Below are 20,583 nucleotides of genomic sequence, written 5' to 3' on the forward strand. Positions count from 1 at the left end.
AGAGGAATCTGCGCTCGTGGATTTGGACGGGGGATTAAAGGATTGATGTTTGTTTTGGTTGGAAGTTGCTCCCAGTAGAATTGAGAGTTGAAACAATCATCTCTATTCTTTCACTTGCACCAAAATCTAGAGTACCTAGCACTTCAGCATGTGATGCACGTGCACTTTTATTGGGATGCTGCAAATGCCTTGTTTTTTGCTGGTGGGGAGGTGGGGGATGATGCCCTGTAGGGCAGTAACAAGGGGCATTGCTGACACTGTAGTGCTGGTATCAGCACAGCCAAAAGGTGCTGGCAGCCTGCTGTATGGGCGGGATTGGCCTCCAGTCCGGTACGCTGTGCTGCTGTGGGATGCAGTCCATCTTCCTGATGGCCGGCTAAGCTGAGGGGAAACCCTGGTACAATCTGAGAGAGGGTTTTAGGATGTGAAACGTGATTATGAAGAAAATGACTGTTTGTTTATGTTTTCCTTCCAGTAGTCACCCCAAACAATTCTGCTAGAACCGTCGTGTGCATTTCTTACTAGAGTGAGCTCCATCAACTGCAGAGCAGAGATACTCAAAATGGATCCCTCCCCTTTCATCTGTTACATAGTTATTCCAATATGAAGTGTTTTTTATCACATAAGCAGGTTAAAATGTTTTCAAATTGAAGTGGTATCTTTATGCCGATGTTCAAGTGAAACATTTGTTTCCCAAACTAGCAATTCAAAAGTGAAACTGTTTGTAAGAGAAGTGAAAATAATTTAATTGAGTTTTCCTGTTCCCAGCTGGCAACAAGAATGCATGTTTTTAAAGTGATGGCAATGTAGCTAAATATTCCACGCTCTGCTAAACTACTTTCTTCTTGTAACTGTTGATGCCCCTTGCAGCTTGTTGATAAGTGGGGTAACTGGGCAGTATAAAGAAGGTGTGTAAATGCCCGGGAGTTGCTCAGGTGCAAATGTGGACAAGTTCCATCACGGCCTGTGTGAATTGACAGCTATCTCAGTCACCAGTACTACTTCCTCTGCTGGTGGAACTCGCTCAAGAAGTAGATTCTGGTTATTCAGGGCTAATACTCAGTTCCTTGGGTTTAACTGTTTTCTGCTACTTCAAGGTTGCAAGAAGGCAGCCAGGCTCTGGGCCTTGAAAATCAGTTTTTTGTTTTTTGTTTTTTGTTTTTTTTTTTTTAGCACTATGTCTGAGGTTTTCACTACTCTTTTGTTGTCCTTAGTTTATATTTCAAGTGGGTAAGGCTGGGGTAGAGACTTTTAGAGAGATGATGGGCTTCTACTGAATGTCCTTTTGAGTCTTCAACAGTTTCCACTAAGTTATGGTAATTCTCAGTCTCTACCTGGAAAAATTTGCTGCAGGAATGGCATCTCTTGCCAGGTGGATGCCTGCTGAGATGAGACATGCAGATTGCTGCATTGGTGAAACAGTAGTTAGGCAGAGGAGAAAGAGCTGAGTTTTCAGAGACAGTAAATATTTTTAAAATATTACTAGTAATTTGCAGCATTGGTTCTGATTAAACTTCCTGCAGCATGGATTGACAAATTCATGTAAAATCAGATAAATCCTCTGCTATGATAATCTTTGAGAGGTATTTCAGCAGGCCAACAAGCTGAAGAATGGCACCAGGTCACTGCCCTTTGAGAACGACATCTGATAACTGATATCATTCAAGTGATTTCTGCTGAGTAACAAATGCACAAAGAGAGCTCATCTTGAGATGCTTAGGCTTCAGTCAGTAATGTGTTTGTCTTAAGATTGCCAGCCTTCTTGAATCATACTTGGAAAGAATATTGGAAATTTATGTCATCTCTATAAGAGGAATATAGTATGTTCAGTATGTGCAACATCCCTGAGTAGGGTGACAGTTATTCAGCTCACCAGAGCTACAAGGTAATCTGTGCTAAGAAGGATTGCAACCTTGCTTTGGAACAATCAATGTAAGAAACCTTTCATTAAAGAGAAGTCTTGTCAATCCGGGTGTTTGCAGTTCTATCCAAATACAGCCATATTTTAATCTTTGGATTAAGAAGTAGAAGTGTCAGAAAGATCTTTGCACTTCAGTTTCCATGTGTGAAGGAAGATATGTACTTGGAAAGTGGCTTTTGTATTACTTCTGCAATTTGTCTTTTTATTCTAGTGTTGCATTTCCATGTGGCTACTTTGCAAGCCAACCTGCTGTGTTGGTGTTTGTTTTTTTCTTTCAGAAAAGAAAATAAGTCTGTATGCATACACAAAAACATGGATACGTATAAAATTGTGTGTGCATTTGTTTTGCTGAAGTAGGAGAAAGTGGGCTTGAAATACTTTCACTGCTCCTCACTGATCTTATGCATGGTTTTACTGGTGTGAGGTAGGGAAGCATGACTTGACCTGATACAGTACACTTCAGTAGTCCTGCAGTGAAATTGCAGAATTCTGCTGCGGAATTGTTTTCTAGCTTCCAGGCATCACCGTGACTCAGCCCCAGAGCGACGAGTGGCAAGAGGCAGCTCTTGGTGATTTCCCACCTTTCAGCCAAAAATGTACCTTTTTTCTCCAAGACCCCTGCATGCAGTGATCTGGCCAATGCACGATCTGTTGGACCAGTGAGCAGGTGAGACAGAGATACTGGCTGTGCGGCTCAGAAGGAGGCTAAGCTAAACACTGGCTTTAAACATTGCCTTGCTACTACTTGCTCTGAAGGAAGCTTCCTTCAACCCTGACTAGAACCACAAGGCCTATTTTTTTTTGTTTTCCTGTTGGTATAATTGTGGTACTGCTGTTACCTCCTGTCAGCTGCACTTTGACATAGAGCTCCTTCGCAGTTCCATACTGATAATTTGAACTTTTATAGGTCTTTTCACTTGAACTACCAAGTGATTGATAGGATTGATGAAGAAAACTAGATGACACCTTTCTGACTGAGGTGGCTGGGGCAGATGGAGGCTGCATATCACAGGGAGACTGAGCGTGAACTTGAGGAGGCCCTCTGCCTTGTCCAGGAGAGATATGAAGAAGCTCTAGTTCCTGATTTCTTTGGCAGGGCTGTGGCTGCAGAGAGAAAGCTGTAATGCAGCAAATGCAAAGGTTGTGTGGCAGCGTTAGGAAATGGTGTGGAGGGTATTTAACGCAGAATGTTCTCTGCAGTAGATTAATCTCTGAGCAAGAGGGCAAGCATTTACATTAAAAGATTGTAAATAGCAAACTTCAATCTTCCTCTGTTCTCTCTTAAGGAACAGTGGCAGTGCTTTCTTCCAGAGCCTGCAATGTTATTGTCACACCAAAGTGATTTCCAAAAACAAGAAGAAATTTAAGACTTTGATTGTGTGCCCATGATTCTGTCACAGAGCAGATAGCAAAGATAAGTGTGGAATAACAAAGATGAATAGGAGTCCTGGTTTGTTTCAAGCTAAAATATTTATCTGAAAAGCAATAAGGATATGCTAGGTTTTTTTCCACTTTTTCTTTTTTTTCTTTTTTTTTTAATGTATATGTAGTGATTAACACTGCTGTTCATCTGAGGGAAGAATATTGGAGTTTTTCCTAATAAAACTGTAATGCCTTAAATTTCTGGCACTTACCTGACTGGAGAGGTGAGAATTGAGAAGGCATTACAAAGCTTCATGAAGGTTAATAATCAGGTTTTTATGGGTTTTTAATACTATTTATCAATGTTTTATTTTAAATCATGCTTAAAATACTTGTTTTGTGCATTTATGTTTTTAGTCAGCTTTATGCACTACTCTCAGTTAGCTCTTCTACGGTGGATACCTTCCTTAATCACTTCATTGCTTTGCTCAAACCAGTGCAATAGATTTGAGGCAGAGTAGGGATCCCTTCAGAGCTGGGGAAGGTGAGTTAGCATGCTGTTCTCCTGCTTTACTCATTGGTCAAGACCACTACTTAAATTGGTGCCCCGCATCTGTAGCTGTAGTTAGAAAATCCCTTTAACCTGCACTGTTTGTGTGGTGAAGGACAGTGAGCTACATACTGGTTGGAAATGACGTGAGTTGCCAAGAGTATTTATGAAGCAAAGAACCTAAGTTTGGCCTTGAGGCTGGTCACAAGGCAGGTAACTGACAGCGATGGAGCAGTAGGAATATTAGCACAGAACACGGGGAAAATGAGTGCTGGGGACGTGTTGCTGCCATACACTTGTGTCTCGTGGTGAAGCCCCACCAGCAGACTGCAGTGGCTTTAGGGGCTCAGAAGTGAAGGCCCGAGCTCAGGGCTTGGGGAGGCTGCAGGAATTGCTCCCGGCCACTAGATGCCTCCTTCAGCCCGCTGCTGGGGCTGCAAGAGGGGCTCGCTCAGCCTGGGCTGAGGGAGATGTGCTGGGATAGAGGGGCTCTGCACCTCTCAGCTGCAGGAAGTGTTAACGTGATTTTGGGTTTTTCTTGTTTGTGTGTTGGTTTTTTTTTTTAAGTTGAAGTTGAATTAGGTACCGTCAGAGATCTCAGATTTGTGAGGTTTGTTGTTCAGTACTTTGGCAGTGCTCCAGACTTCATTGCAAACCATCATCTTACAGCATAACCATATTTGCATCTTCCAGATGGATGGATGAAACTAGCTGAGCTGGAAAGGAGGGGAAGAAAAAGAAAGAAGAAAGGATGGTCAAACTGTGTAGAAATTCAGGCCCAGGCAGAATTTCCATAAGCTTCCTTCAGATTTCCCTGTGTACTCAGAGAGGCCACTCGCCCTGCGGTGCCTGGGATTAAATAATCTTCCTGTCATCTAAAGACAGCATCCCTCAGGCTTCAGTTCCATAAATATGTTTTGCCAATGTCTGTAGTAAGGACATAGTTGCTTTCCCCCCTGCTCCCTTCCCAGCGTAGCCTAGACAGGGCGAGGGGAAATGGCTTTAAACTGGAAGAGGGTAGATTTAGACTAGATATTAAGAAGTTCTTTACTGTGAGGGTGGTGAGACACTGGAACAAGTTGCCCAGTGAGCTGTGAATGTCTCCTCCCTGGAAGCATTCAAGGCCAGTCTGGCTGGGGCTTTGAGCAATCTGATGTAGTGAGAGGTGTCCCTGCCTATAGCAACTGGTTGGAACTAGATGGTCTTAAGGGTCCCTTCCAACCCAAACCATTCTATGTTTCTATGATTTTTCAAACTACTTAGGTGATGAGGTGGTACTGCTGTTGCTCCATGTGCTTCTCTCATAGCCATTTTTGTTTCTGTGGTGTAACAATGAATTACTTGCTATTAAATATCACCAGATCCTGTTGCGAAGTATGCGCGGGATAAAACACTAATGTCTATAACTTGTTATTTATTTTTCCCAAATTGTTTTTGCCAGCCAAGAATCCCGTTGAGGTGAGACTCTGAACCATATCTCGATCTGTGAAGACTTAATATTTTCTTTAAAGTTCTGAGAACTGCAGTGTTCACTGTAAGGATAGCACTAGTCCTGGTTTTATATGTTCTCAATGTGTAATTGGTTTTACTGTCCTTCAAAATAGGTCATGCACATCAGCCCTTTCTATCATATTTGTAGGTTTTCTTCAACTGAAGCTTTCCCTTTTTACTCTTAGATATTTAAGACTTGGTGATAAGCTGCAAGCCCTATCCAAATTAGCTCCAGAGATGTAAGTCTGAATTGTCTTTGCAAACCAGGAACAGATTTTTCTTTGTACAAACCAGTGTCCCTTTTAAGATTTGTTTACACAGCATTGTGTTGGGGGCTTGTTCTTTGGGCATAAATGCTACGTAACAGCTTTTTGATAGCTTTCTAGATACGCATCTAAGATTTGTACATGCATACATGCAGTTCTTTATATATAGTCTAACATCCTCTCTGTTTCTCACACTTAAAAGTACATATACCTAGGCATATGTGCATAGACATTCCTCCCTTCCTACTTGCCCTGTCTTCTCCCCCATAACCCACACTTTGAGATTTGTAAGTTTAAGAGCTGCACTATCGCAGAATAGCAATTTCATACTTGTCAAAAGGCATACTGACCCATAATTTAAACTAAAGGAATTATCTGTAAATCAAGTATGATAAGACTGAGGAGAAATACCAAAATAAGGAAATCAGGTTTTGGTGTTTGTTCAGATCACTACCATCATTTTTGCTGCTGCTCTTTGATTTTATTTGTTACACAGTTGTTACTCTGAATATTCTGTTTAATATGCTTTGAGATTTTCATATTTTCCTCTCTTATACTTGTAAGCCATAGTCCTAAGGAGATTCCTTGCTCGGCTTAATTGAAGGGCCAAGAATTCTCGGGCATGGCTAGAGAGGAAACTGACCACCAAAATATCAATTCCTTCATCTCTTTAGTTATGAGTGAACCTTCTTTAGCAGGAGAGCTGGACTTGATGATTTCCAGAAGTCTCTTCCAGTCTCTGTGATCTGCGAATTCAGTTCCTCAATCTCTTACATGCAGCAAAAGAAATAAAATGATTAAATAACTATGCTGCATTGTGTTAGTATCAGACTAGTAAAATTGAAGAAAAAAAGGTTAAAAAAACCCAGGTAATTCTTTAGTTCCTGTTAACTTCTCACTCCTGAGTGTTTTACTGTTGGATTAACACTACTTTTCCTGCTGCTGTCAGTGATCTTTATGGTTAGGAATAGAAGGCAGTGTATAATATGGAAGAAAGTGAGGCGAATAAGATGAATTGGGAATTGAATATGTTTGAGCTAATGTGGCAGTAAAACGACATGAGCAGCTTAATTTTGTTTAGAGCTTTGTAAAGGGAGAGACATTCACGCGTGTGTGTGTGTGCCATTCGTATCTGCCATATCTCCTCCTTTGAATTCCCCCTGGTCCCAGATGATGTGCAGGGATGTGCACAGGTTATCAGCTTCCAGGGCATCTGACCTTTCAGGAGTGAGCTGGGCTGCCAGGGCCCAGAGCAGCGGTGACAGTGGTGCATTGTGCTGAATGTCCACCGCCAAGCAGCGGAGCTGAGTCAATCTGCAGCACAGAGCAGGGAGGGAAAGCTGCCTTCCTCTTGCAGTCCTTGAGCTGGCAGCCTACTGTGTGCTTACCTCTCCTCCCTCCTTCCTCTTTTGTCAATGGGTACACGCTGACAGAATAGCCAGGCATTTTGTGCTATTTCATTTGTTAAACCCTGAGTGTGGTAGATGTTCAACTGGCGTACTTTAGAAGCAGGTACTGCAAGTAATGTGATGTAAGGCCTTGTTATGCAAAGACCAGGGGAAGCAAGCGCTGAGAATATCATTATCTGTCTCAGTTCAGTCAACTGCATTGCGTTTACTAGAAACAAGACCAAGGAGAATAACTTCTCTTAACTTCCCGAACTTTTCATTTTGAATAAAGGGGAGAATTTTAAGACTCTTTTGTACAGTAATTTGACTTGTACAAGTTACTGGGTTTGGGATTGAGTAAAATTTTGACTATTTCCTACATGCTTCCAATAGCATTCCTCTCATTTATTATGAAATGAGATTTAATTATAAGCTTGAAATCCACTTGGAGGCATTATTTGCAAATGGCCTAGCAGAAGTTTGCCTTTTTCATTTAAGTACTATACTAGAAAACTGTCAGCTAAGTGCATCTTGAAGCAAAAGCTTTCAAGACTTTTAATTGAAACATCGACAAATACTGGTATGTTCATGCCTTCACCTTGTATTTTGTAAAGTTCTGTATCGTGCATGGCAACAATCTTAACTGCAGGTATCATTGCATTAGTGCTTTTATGAAGTTTCTGACAATTGGAGCCTTTCCCAGTGTCAGATTTGGAAGCCAGGTTTCATTCCCCAGTGTCAGTGTTGACACAGGTCTAAGTTGAGTAATTTTAGCACTTGTTCTGAAATGCGTATGCTCTTTGATGTGCATCCAGAAAATTGTTTTGGTGTGGGTGGGATTTCTATTGTACACGGGCATGAGGGTTCCCTCTAAGATTAGATTTCCTCATTCTCCCAAAGCTGCTTTAAGATGAATGCTTTTTTTTTTTTTGTACTGCTGAGAATTGGATTTGGCGTAAAAGCCTGTCATAGTGCATTGTGTAGGATCTGCTTAGACCACCGAGGCTGCATCAGAAGTCCACCCCAAGTGCACTCCTTCCATCTTCTTCACCCTTCCTGGCCTTCAGAATGGGAACCATAGAATCATAGAATGGCCTGGGTTGAAAAGGACCACAATGATCATCTGGTTTCAACCCCCCTGCTATGTGCAGGGTCGCCAACCAGCAGAGCAGGCTGCCCAGAGCCTCATCCAGCCTGGCCTTGAATGCCTCCAGGGATGGGGCATCCACAGCCTCCTTGGGAAACTTGTTCCAGTGTGTCACCATCCTCAATGAAAAACTTCCTACTAAAAAAAACCCAAAACCTTGCTAGGAAACTTGCTGAAAAAGTGCTGGAATATTTAAATGGCTGCTGTTAGTACTGGTACCTTGTTTTCAGATGGCAGTGATGCTAATTTCAGTGGTTTATTGAGAAATCCTTTGAAGTCATTCATAATCTCAGTCTGGCTCCATCCCAACATAGCATTTCCAGGTCATTTGCTACTAAACAATCTGTTTATGGGCTGTGCCAGTGCATCTTGCTGGATGAGATGACTCACGCTTGTGCAGTGAGGAGCAGAAGTTTCTGACAAAGCTTGTTTCCCCAGCTGGGACTTCAGCAGCAGCTCCACATACGGCAGTTCTGGAGACCTCTGAGGAACTCCTCGCACTGCCAAGTTGGCGGCCAGCAGTCTTTCTCGAGCTCAGTTGTGGTGGCAGCAGGTGAAAGTTGTAGGTGTAGTTTCCAGGGAGATGGACAGTGTGCAGCAGGGCTCTTGCAGCCTGAGATGGTCTGTTGTAAATCCTGTGTGGAAGTGGAGTACTGATAGCAATTGGGTGCTATGTGTTCTGAATTCTGAAATCCTTTTTGTTTCTTTCCCTGAAAAGCAAAGCAAACTTCAAATATAGTACTTGATGCTTATTTGAATATAATGGACATCACATGTGTCATTGGCAGGGTATCTGAATTCATCTCACAGTAGATTTGTATATCAAATGCTTTGTTTGAAGTTGGCAGAAATCTGTAATGCCTCAGTTTCAAACATAACGTAGGGCAAGTCCCATAGATGTGGGTGTGCAAACCTAATAAGTATTACTCATTTAAAAAAAAAAGTGAACTCAAGATAAGTAACTTTTTGGTGTACTAGAATTCTGCAGTTGCCCTTGGCATTGTGTTGGTTAGGCTTATTGCTAGAATGGTTAATAAGTACGGGATACAGTATTCTTTATGTTGCTGTGCTTTTTCACAACTGCTGAATCTTATTCTTAAGGCCTTACAGATCTGCCAGGGAAAGAGTTAATAATGTGGTCACTGTTATTGGAGAAACAACTACATTTACAGTTATACTATGCTGGAGACTCAGAGTGCCTTTTGTTTTGTTTTTCCTCACAGACGTGGCAGATCAGGCATAGTGAGGAAATGCAACTGAAAGCTTGAACAACTGTCTTGATTCCCCTTTCTCTTGTATATGCATAAGAACTGCGACTGCAGGTTTGCGAGTTTTGATTAGAAAGCACAAAAACTGGCAGTCTCCTTGTTTGTTTTCTTCCTTGACAGCCTTAAAACTGACATTTTTGGTAAAAATGTTTAAGTAATAGCTAGATGTCTGTGACCTTCTCCCCCACCCTCCTCCTCCACCTCTGCAAAAACTGTTTCAGTTCACCACTCTGATAAGGTCTGTAGCTGAACGATGACATAGCTTTGGGGAATGAAGGAGTATGCCATGCTGTTCAGCAAATACAGTCTGCAAACACAGGTTAATGGTTAACTACGCTTAAGTCTGGAAACCATCATATAGTAATTACAGCTAATTATGAGACGATACAAGTGCATTGACATGTGGTGTCCTGGGAACACGCTGTACCTTCAAAATGTGCTGCTGGGAAAAGGATTCAAATACTACTGTGCTGTCCTAGGAGAAATAGCGTTCTTCAGAATATAATAATCTTATAGCAAAGCCCGGCATAAGCACACAGGACTATTTACTTAAGTGAAGGTTTGATACAAGCATCTCTGAAGAAAGGTTAGTCAAATCCCACATGACATTAAGGGGATGTCCAGATGTGCAATAAATTATTGCTGCTTCTTGGCTGAGGAGCAATGCATGGAGCAAAGGCAGTTTCTTGTGATGCACTTTGGAAATCTTCAGGAGCTTGTCTCTAGCACACTCTGTTTTGGCTCTGTGTTGAGTGTGTTGTGCTTCCCTATGACTCTCCTTCTTGGTAGCCTCTGTGAAATCAGAATTTTTATAGCCAGCTTTTCCTGCCTTTCTGCCTTCAAATGAGAGACTGTGGCAGAAGGAGGAACTGGCTTCCCAGTATTTTCTTTGCAGTACTAAATGAATCTGTTCTTCATCCCCTTGTATTTATCCTTTTTATTACATATATTGTACCTTCTGCTGAAAGTCAGATTCTGCAAATGAATCTCAGCTCTTATGGCTAGTGTTTCTGCACATTAATTCATCTTGCCAGTGTCTCACAAGATCAGCAGGAGCAGAGCAGCGGGGGCTCAACAGCCATGGTTCTTAAAGCTTCATCTTGAGAACATTTACATTTAGGCACAACTTTTCCACCAAACATCCTGTTTGTTGACCTCAGAGATTACTTGTATTCTTGAAACTGAATGCAAATGTAAATGCTTACGAGCTGGTGAGCACAGAACTGGGAGGTGAGCTAGAAACTTAGCAATGGAGTGTAGAGTTCATTTTCCTGCTCTCAGGCTATGGACTGGCTGGTTGGATGGTTTGTCTGGCTTCAGCTATTGCTCTGAAAGGATAGGTGTCTGTTGGGGTCCCCTGGTATGTCTGCTGGGCCTAGGGAGCTGCTCAGGTGTCAGTCAAGACCTTGTTCGGGCTACAGAACCCATCCTGAGTAGCAGGTGGATATCAAGGCTTGGTTTAGGCCATGGAATCCATCCAGAATAGCTTAACTTTGTGTCACAGTGTTGTAATCTTCACAGAACAGGCAACACTGCAGTCAAGACACTGCTTCATAGTTCAAAAAGTAGTATTTCTTGCACAATACAATAGTTAATGTCATCCAGACACTGTGTCAGTATTCCAGGTCGATTGTGTTTACACTGAGTAGTTTTCTGGGGATGCTCACAGTGTTTGAAGACACGGTAAAGAAGAGATGCAGGACTGATGAGTGACAGTAGTTCAGTTGATGTGTGTGTGGTGTGTACTGGAGAATAAAAACATTGTCTTGAGCCTGCTTAAGTTGCTTCAGTTCTGTCAGCCTTCGATTTGGTTAATAGTGTAGGTAAAGAAACAGCTCTGCAGTATCTGTAAATGCCTTTTAGGAGCAGGGATGAAAGTACTCATATTGATGTTTTCTATGATAGCAGGCATTTGGAGTACCTGGCTTCTTGCAAGCAAAGCTGTTCTTGATTTACACTGAGATTATGATTCAATCCCAGCACACCTGCTTTTTGTTGTACTCGAATTTACATGGGGGCTGCCTTGAGAACTGAGCTATTGTTACATTGTCTGCATTGACCTGTAGAGAAAGGAAATGGTTGAAAATGTAGCTGAAGTTGTGCTTGGATGAAAACAATTAGAGATCACAGAGCACAGGGAATCAGTGCATTTGTAGCAAGTGTATGTAGTCTTTGCATGAAACTTGGGGCTATGAAGTAATTTTCATTGGTGCTATGAAGTAGTTTTCATTCTATACTGTTGAGATAAAACAGGAGAAACACCTAGGATTTTTTTTTAACCTTGGGAAAAAAGGCTTTGTTATAAATCTGTTCTCTTTTAACATAGGTCTTTGTGGATTGTGGTCATACTTGGAATATCTTCATTTCCTTAATTAAAATGCAGTGCCTCCTATTTTGAGACTAAATTGGACTAGAGAGAGATTGCGAAAAAGGCAGTATTGCTGAGATTCTCTACTTTCCTTGAAATTAGTTTGGATGAGAAATCAAATTCAGGTGTTATTCTTCAGTGAAGACCATGGGCTCTGACAGAGTTGCTATGCTGTTACATGTTTGGAAAAGGATAATTTTCTTTTCCTGTCATTTACCTTGATTATAACTTCTACGCATAGGTTTCCCTTTCTGCTATCTGTGCAGCTACTGACTTTGGAAGACAGCTTGATGTTGGGTAGGCATGATGTCTTTTAAACAGACAAAACAATATGGGTAAATGTATAACACGGGGAAAACAAGTCCTGTCTAAATCACTTTAGAAGAATATTATTCCTCCAATTTCTGTTTGGTATGTGTTTCTTTGCTTTTCTAGATTCTCAGAGTGCCTAGCATTCAAGTTTTTCATGGTTTTTTTTTGGTTTTGTTTTTTGTTTTTCCTACTTTATGGCTAGTGTGAGATGGCTGTCCAATAAAACTGGAGGGTAACTTTTAAGGCAAGGTTTCTATGATTGTATTTATTTTTATACACATGGAAATAGGAGACTAGAAAGCTCTTGATTGATACTGGAACAGCATATCTGAGCAAAATATTTTCTTAAAGCTAAATTGCAGGTGTGTGTGAATGTATTTACTATCTGGGCCTATTATTTAGACTATCTTCTATAATTTGGTTGATCATAGGGATAAAATTAGAAGCAGTCAGTCAGTCTAGCTAATTTTTGAAACTGACAGCTTCAATATAGGAAAGATGTATTTCAGCATCAAAGAGTATTTTGCTGCATTACATTTTGTTCAATGAGTGTAATTCTACTCTTTTTTTTTTTTTTTGGATACTTTCTTTTTTTGCCATGTGTTGTCATTCAGTATTTAGTAGTATTCTGTAGAATTAAGTAAAAAATACTGTTCACGTATTTGTGCTCACTGTACTGCTCTTCAGTCTTTCATAAGAGACCTATTTTTTTAATACTGAATTCTGTCAGTTAACTTCAGAGCAAAACAATGGTGAAGATTTTATCATTAATTTTCTTTCTTTCTGTTGTGAGGACATATTCATGCTTTTCCAATTTATTTTAGGTGTTAAAAGAGAACTGAATAGGGATAAGGATCCTGCTGAGCTGAACATGGCACAAATGAGCCTCCAAAGATGAATTGTCCTCCCAAGCACTAGTTGTTTGCATTTGTGTTTATTTTGGCTTATTAAATGTCTCAGTGGTTATTACAGACATAGGAATTTTGCAGCAGTTCTGCACACCTGTCATTCCGGCAAAGCATTTCTGCAAAACTAGAAATTAGTCTTGAGAGTTTCTGACTTGCAGACTTACTTGGGAAGAATGCCAGAAAGAGATGAAATGGACAGCTGAGGACTTGCATTAAATTCAACTTTATCATACTAAAAAGGCTCGTTGGGCTGTAGGTTACTTGTAGGATTTCTCTGACAAATAGGATGAGTGCAGAAGCTCAAGGAATGATAGGAATTTTCTTTGTTTGTCCTCTGGTAAACTCAGCTTGGGATGTCAAAGTTAACTGGGGATTCTTGGGGTTAAAAGTGAATCTTGGGCCTGATTCTGTCTCTGCTGTCCTTTTATGCTGGGGTGGGAAAAAGGGAAATGGGTCACACGCATGGAAACTGGACTTGTAGACAGACTCTGGTGGGTAGGTTTGGTGACACAGAGCTGGAGTTACCGTCTGTTCGCTTACATTTCTGTCAGTTCTGCTATAGTAATGGAGCTGATAAAACTGTTGTTAACCTCCTGTCAGTGCTCCCTTTATCTGTCGAGTCAGAAAATGATAGTTTTCTTTAGCTACTTTTAGGAGTGTGTATTTAGAGAAGGCACATTTATTCCTAATGCAATTTCATGCATTTCTACTTTATCCATATTGTATGCTGAATAGCAATCCAGCAGCACAGTTTTCATGTGGGACAGCCCCATTCAAATACATGTACTTAAAGAAATCCAGATGAGAATTTGAAATGAGTATCGTTCAGAATAATAAAGTTGTACAAGTGTTTGACTGTGGTGATATTGAAATATCCCTACTTAGTACCATTGGCAGAATTAATGAGACATCACTGTACTGGTTTTTATAAGACACAGGTTGCTGGTGCATGTAAAAAGTCTGAACAATTCGGGTAGAAAGAAAACATTCTGTAGAAGTGTCACAAATGTAGCGACTTTAATTTTTATCTTCTGTAGAGTCACTTCTTTTGTTCTGGTTCTGTGTGAATAGATATATAGAACATAAATAACATAGTAATTTAATGTACATATTTAGATAATGAATAATAAATAAGAGGAGGTTTGAAAACTCCGTTCCTGCCCTCCCCTCTCCCCCCATCCTCCCACACACACCCCCTGCTGCTGAAATTATAGAAGTGAAATCTGAGCCCTTCCTAGTCAACACCAGGAAGGTTTTCTGTGAACATCTTTGTGCTTCTGCCAGACTCAGGCCAGGAAGTTTGCTTTGTACCCGGTGCTTAAGCAGCAATCCAAGAGTTTCCTTGTCATCCTTCAATGCGCACCCATCCTCCTTCCCCAGCAGATGAGGGCTGTTGCAGCTGCCTTGATAATTTTGTTACATGTGGATCAGGATGCAATGAAGACCATGTTTTTTAAAGTGCTGTTCAAACTTCATCCTAAACTCTGAGTGCTGGAGCATGCAGCTGAACCCTCTCATTCAAGAGAGAGCCTATCCCAACTAATTAAAAATAAAGCAGCAGAGGAAAAGTATCCAGGAATAGCTATCATTTACTGCTGTGTACTTCTTTAACAAAGTTAGAGGTGGATTTTTTTTCAGCTTTGTGGATTTCAGCTCCCATCATTTGGCTTCTAAAGTGAAGGAAAGCAGAAACAACCAGATTCAGAATTTGCAACATGCTAAAGGGGCAGTGGTGCAATTTTAACTTTCCATGGCTAGGTGCCTGAGTGTTGCATGGATGTCATGATATGGAGGTATGAGAGAACACTTCCCCAAGTGCTACATGACTATCTGTGAAGCAGTCTGTTCAGACAGGGAGGGCAGGGATATTCCTGCTTTTGCTCTCAGGGCATTTCTGCAGCTTTTCAAGCATCCAAAAGAGGTTTAATATTCTTAGCCTTAACCTATAACATGGAGATGATAGGTGTTTGTTTCTGCAGTACACAGTTCTAATCAGTTGAGAGTATTTCCTTTGCTCCTCTTCATTCAACACGAAATGAAACATATAGGTGCACTTCCTCTGATTTTCTTTTTTTGGTGTTTGAATTTGCATTTTTTCTTTCAGATCACACGTTTCCCCACTTGTGTTTTGATTTGGCTTTTACTTTTTAGCTCCCCTGTAGGCTTATCCCAAGTAGTTTGCATGTCTTCCATCAGTATAGCTTAAGGCCTTCTTTCTTCGGGTATTTTGTTTACCTTCCTCTAACACACTGTGCAACTTTCACAGTGCCCAAAAAATCCAAGGCAGACTGGTTTAATCAGATGAGATCAAATGTATTGGACTCCCGTGATGATTTATCTCAATGAAGTGAGTAAAGCCTTTTATACTCTTTTGTCTGTCCCACCTTGTTATGGAATTAGGGATGATCCAGATACAAATCTTTTAACTCAAAGGAAAAAAAGAAGTCATTATTTTAATATCATATAGTTTGCATATTTTAGGCGCTAGAGGGCAGACTTGTACCTTTGTGTATAAATTAATAACTGCAAACTAAAATAATTAGCTGTAAAGCTATAGAAATAAATGCCCAGTGAAAACAAGCATTTTGATGCGTGTGCTATTTTAATAATGCAAATAGGAAAATAACTTTTTACTTTAGTTAAAGATGTTTCATTAAGGATTTCGTTGTTGTCATGTGTTCAGAATTTCTTCAGCGCTCTGAAATTTGCTGACTGATTTTAGTTGAAATAACAGTGACAGGGTTGGTAGGTAAGCTGATTCCCTTCTGTCTCCCTTTTTGTAAATACACTGCCTCATAGAAACTGTGCCTATGCATATACTCTGCTCATAGGTAGCTGGGTAAACTAAATTTTCCTTTCAGGTAACTAACAAGAATGTTGTGGGCAAAAATTAGTCACGTGATATTTGGGTCCACAATGACCATTTTTGTGTTGCATCTCTGTAGTTCTTTTCCTAGTATGAAGTTTGGATATAGTTCTGCCATGCAAGTGGGAAGCATTTTGCAGTGAAGTAAGAGATGGCAGGCACCAGCAGAACATGACTCTTGCTTGTCTTAGCTACTCTTTCCTTTTGTTAATTTCTCAATAGCAGGTATGTTTAAAATATATATATAGTAATGGAATTGATTCACTCAGTGCTGTCTTGTGGATATTAAAAATGACTGATTTATTGCTTGTTATCTCACATTTTACAAATGGCAGGAGAGCATCTGAGATGTGCCTGTTACATAGAAGAAGGCTTGTGTTGCAATGGTGTTGGAAAAGCAGCAGTGTGATTAGTTGCTAGAGACATGGAGGATGCTGATACCTAGCATAAGAATGCTAGTGGGGAGGGGTTATCAACTGTCTGTGATAAAATTCCTTTCCATACAGAAGAATGTATGAAGAACATTCTTCAGAGGGATGTTGCTATTAACACCTCCTCCTTCCATGGATTTCGTAGTATCTAATGACTATTTTAAAGATTCAGCTCTCCAATTAGTTTATTTAAATATTTCCCGACTGTAAGTAAAACCTAATTGATTCAGTTTTTATAAAAGCTTGCACCTGCAAGTTTCTGAGGCTTCAGAATTAGTCCCTAAATTAAACAGTTCATAATGACTTCTGTTTGGCCTCATCAAGTTGTTGACTTGGTCCTGTTTTACCCAGCATCTCATCTGGTCCTAAGACATTCTTTCTGTAAAGTGGAATTTTCTGCTTGCCTTTTTATTAGTACAGGCAGTCGTTAAGCACTTTCTGAATGACAGCAACAACATCAAAAGGACCTGTTCTCATCTTTTTTTTTTTTTTTTTTTTTTTTTTTTTCCCTGAACACATTTTTTATTGTACCTTTAAATTTTCAGCCACTCCATTAGTAAGAGTGGTAAACATCCTTCTGAGACAAGAGCAGTGACCTCAATTATGCAGGAACAAACCTCTCCATTTGGTAAAAACCTAGTGTGAGTGGCAACATTCTGCAGAGCCCAAGTGAAGGACATGTGTGTTGTTCCCACCCAAGATTTAAATGCAGCAGGGTCTCTTCCTTCTTTTGCAAGGCACTTTCAACAACCTCTCTTTTCCACCTTTGTTTTTTAGTTGAATTGCAGCTTTGGCAAATAGACACTTAAACTTGTGTGATCTGTTCATAGCAAAAGGGTAAAATGTGAGATGGTTAACAATTAAGAAGAATATACTCAATTGGAAGTTTTTTTCCCACCTTTTCCTACTTCTAAACATGTTACTAATTGCCTGAAACAATAACAAGTAAAGCACTTCAGATGTAAATGGTGATGTTCAGAGATGATGCTGTGCCTTCTAGACAGCTGCACTGTGCAGGGCTGCTAAGAGCTGCTGCCCCCTTCACATGTTTGCTGAAAAGACTTAGGACAAAGATACCTTCACTAGTTCTAATGGACACCTGTATTTCAGCTTGTCTTTTCTAGATCTCTTTGTCTCCCTGTCTCTCTCTTTTTTCCCTCTCTTTGTGGTTTCCTGGACCTCTTAACTCCTGCTTTTTGGATGATCGTACTCACTTGCCTTGCTCCGAGTGCCTTCTTTGTAGCTGTGAGACACTTCATCAGAGACATCCCTCCTCCTTACTAAGGATTTTGCTTTAATGTTTAACTCAATTTCTTTTTCTAGTTTTTGGAGTGCATTTAAAGAATGATGAAAGTTAAGTTAGTGGTAACTGAAAATGTAAGAACAGTTACTTTACTCACTCATTTAATGCACTCTTAAGAAATGGTGCCCTGGGATGCAAGTAATATGATTACTCGGATTTTCTGGTATTATCGGCTGATTAATCTTCATTTGCACTAAACATTTTGGACTCTAGGTAAATTTTTTTTTCAGTGCTGTGTGTTAGATTATATATTGCACTGACAATCTACAGCTGCTCATGATGGGTGCCTTCTGGGGAATGCTTGGAGAATAAGACAATTGGCTAAATGAAATGAAAATCTGCCTGATTCTGGTTGGCAGAGTTACCTGCTTATAGGTCCCAGAAGCTTTTTACAGAGCTGTAAGTTATGGTACATAGAGTAGAAAATATGTATCAGGTGCTACATATAGTACAAAGGTGTTAGTGTTGTTTTACACTGGGAATAGGACATTAAAAATAAGATTAGATGTGTTGGAATTATATTAGAGCTGAAGGTGTCAATCAAAAAGTTACCTGTAATGGCCCTTAAGCAGCAGACTGCTTGCATTCATTCACTGGAAACTGGTACAAGCTTTGCTTGTATTTACCTTCTGTAGCCTGGAGGTTCAGGAAGGAAATTCTGAACAAAGATTCCCAAATGGCAGAACAGTTAAAGGCAGCATAAAGAATTTCAGTATTATCCTTGCATCTTCTGCTGCTCTCAAGGGAATGAATGTAATGCTGTTCCATCTTCCACTTCCCCTGCTCAGATGTATTCCCTGTTTCCTACACTCCTCGCAAGGGTCTCCCCAGGTCCATGTGATGCTGGGAGCTGTTAGCGATGACCAGCCCTTGCACTGACCTGATCTGATTAGGGATAGTTGCTGATAGGCTCCGGGTGTCACGCCTATCTGCATGCTTGGTTGCTGCCAAGTCTTCCTTCAGCATCTCCTTGCTGGATGGGCTGTGGTTCAGTTCCTGTGCACAGACATCTCGCTGGTCTCAATACCTTTACTGCCTCTGTGCAGGGACTTGTTTCCCGGTTCATGTATTCCCACACGGGTAATCTGGCAGCTGTTGCTGTTCTGTCTCAGAAGTTGCTGCACAGCAATAGCAATACGTGTGGTGGTGATGCGGCTCTGCTGTGCTCCATCTACAGGCAGGCGCGTATATTGTCAGCTGCCTTTTTCCTCTACAGGGCGATCCGATGATGCTGGGAGCAGCTCCTTGTACACAGGCTTGAAAAAGACTGGCAAGGCAAAGAGGTTGGTTCCTTTAGTTGAGAGTGGCCTGAAAAAGCTCAGGAGCACACACAAAGAAATACCACTGTATTTTCAATTATCCTTTCAAAACCGTGGGAGCAAGCTTGTATGAGCTATACAGGTATTCATGTTAAAGAACATCTGCTCGTATGGATAACATTAGGAATCACTGTATTTTATGCTAAGTTTCATTTTAATTTGAAATCCTGTTCTGTGACTCATTTATTTTGAACAAAATCTGAATTAACCTATAAAAGGTATGATTTTCCTTTTGAAGTGGATTGTGATATTATCCGACCAGCCAATTGATTGTTCATTCTGTTCATTCAAAGCGGAAGGCTGTGGAGAAGGTAGCTTCTTTGGAACACAACACTGCAAAAAGGCTGGGTGTATTTCTCCCTCTCTTCACGTAGCACTGAACAAATAGTAACAACCTATCCTATTTCTGATGGATGTATGGGCAGGTTCTTTTTCTTTTCAGCTTCTGAGAATTAAAATCTGTTAGGAGCTGGGACCCCTTGGGAGGTGATAGAGAAGAGCACTTTCCACAACCCTGGCTTGTATTGCCCTCAGTTTCATTTTTTCAGTACATTTAAAAGTGGGTAAGCCCCAAGAAGGTTGGAGTAGAATTGCATTTTCTAATTTATGTGATTCTAACTGATAGGCAGGATCAAAGCAGACAACAGTATTAGCTGGGTTAACTATCAGACCTGTAGCTTCATGTGAGCCTTTTCTAATTCAGAGGTTGGTTATTGCTTGATTTGGCTTTCTGCATTGGAGGCACGCAAGCAGCTGTTACTCTTTAAGGACTGTATTAGACTATATGGGCGAGTCCTTGGAAAAGATTGTGCATGAGGCAATAGCGTGAAATGTAGAAAATTTTGGTGTTGTATAAGTCACTCTGAAAAAGCTTTGTGGTAGGGGGTGATGTCCATTTCATGAGTGGGTCCTACTGAGATAGAAAATGAAGTTGAGCCACTACTGTAAAGCTGCTCTGAACTGTAAGGATATATCTTCTGGTGTACATAGCTTCTGTTTGCTTGATGCTGTTTCTCAAATTTGATAAATTCAGAAGAAGGTATTTGAAATGTTAGCAGGAGCACTCATCACTTCATGCAAATCAGACAGGTAAATGATGGCCTGATGACTGTTGAGTGCAGCCATTCTGTTTTCATCATCAGTTGCGTCTCCATGGTGTTTCTGTTGCTTGTTAAGGCGTTGGCCTTCAAGGTTCCTGGGGAGCTGTTATGTCCATGTCTCCAGGTTGGGACAGACAAAGCTGACCTCCAGCTCTTCCAGGGTACTTGTGCTGGTGAGACTGTCACGTCTTCACAAGAAAAAGCCTCTTCTAGACAGAAGGGGGTATTTATTTCTTCCTTCTAGCTGGCTTTGGTTCTAGCAGCAGTGGCTTTCTTTAAGCGATCCTGAAAGCAGAAGGTGGGTAAACTTTACGCATCACAAACTAATGGTAATTATTTGAGGAGCTCAGGGTGTGTTGGTTGACAGTTTGTCATAGTCTGTGTAAGGAGATTGAAGACTGTGGATGTTAGTTGTGACATGTGATACTGTCTCACTGTTCAGAAAGGTGGTGCTTCCCCATTTTCCTCTAACTTGAGCAATAATTATAGCTTAAAACACGGCCTTAGGTTAAACCACAACTGTGCCACCTTATTGATGCAGAAACTGGGGAGTTGGGTGTGCGCACCGAGATCGGGACTCTCC

At 40.8% G+C, this 20,583-nt stretch overlaps 1 protein-coding gene across 18 annotated transcripts in view; it reads left to right on the forward strand.

Moving 5' to 3' along the window:
* Window positions 1–20,583, forward strand: part of BBX (BBX high mobility group box domain containing) — a 140,626-nt gene that overhangs the window by 34,754 nt on the left and 85,289 nt on the right. For 5 of the 18 annotated variants that reach the window (XM_052666424.1, XM_052666414.1, XM_052666396.1 and 2 more), the window contains exon 3: window positions 15,248–15,328. The exons of the other annotated variants lie outside the window; for them this stretch is intronic. In XM_052666424.1, coding sequence (XP_052522384.1) covers window positions 15,293–15,328 — 36 coding nt within the window. In that variant the 5' untranslated portion in view covers window positions 15,248–15,292. The remainder of the gene's footprint in view (window positions 1–15,247; window positions 15,329–20,583) is intronic. 18 annotated transcript variants of the gene reach the window in all.

The sequence above is a fragment of the Tympanuchus pallidicinctus genome, unplaced genomic scaffold (assembly GCF_026119805.1).
Source record: "Tympanuchus pallidicinctus isolate F22 unplaced genomic scaffold, pur_lepc_1.0 scaffold10, whole genome shotgun sequence".
Lineage (NCBI taxonomy): Eukaryota > Metazoa > Chordata > Aves > Galliformes > Phasianidae > Tympanuchus > Tympanuchus pallidicinctus.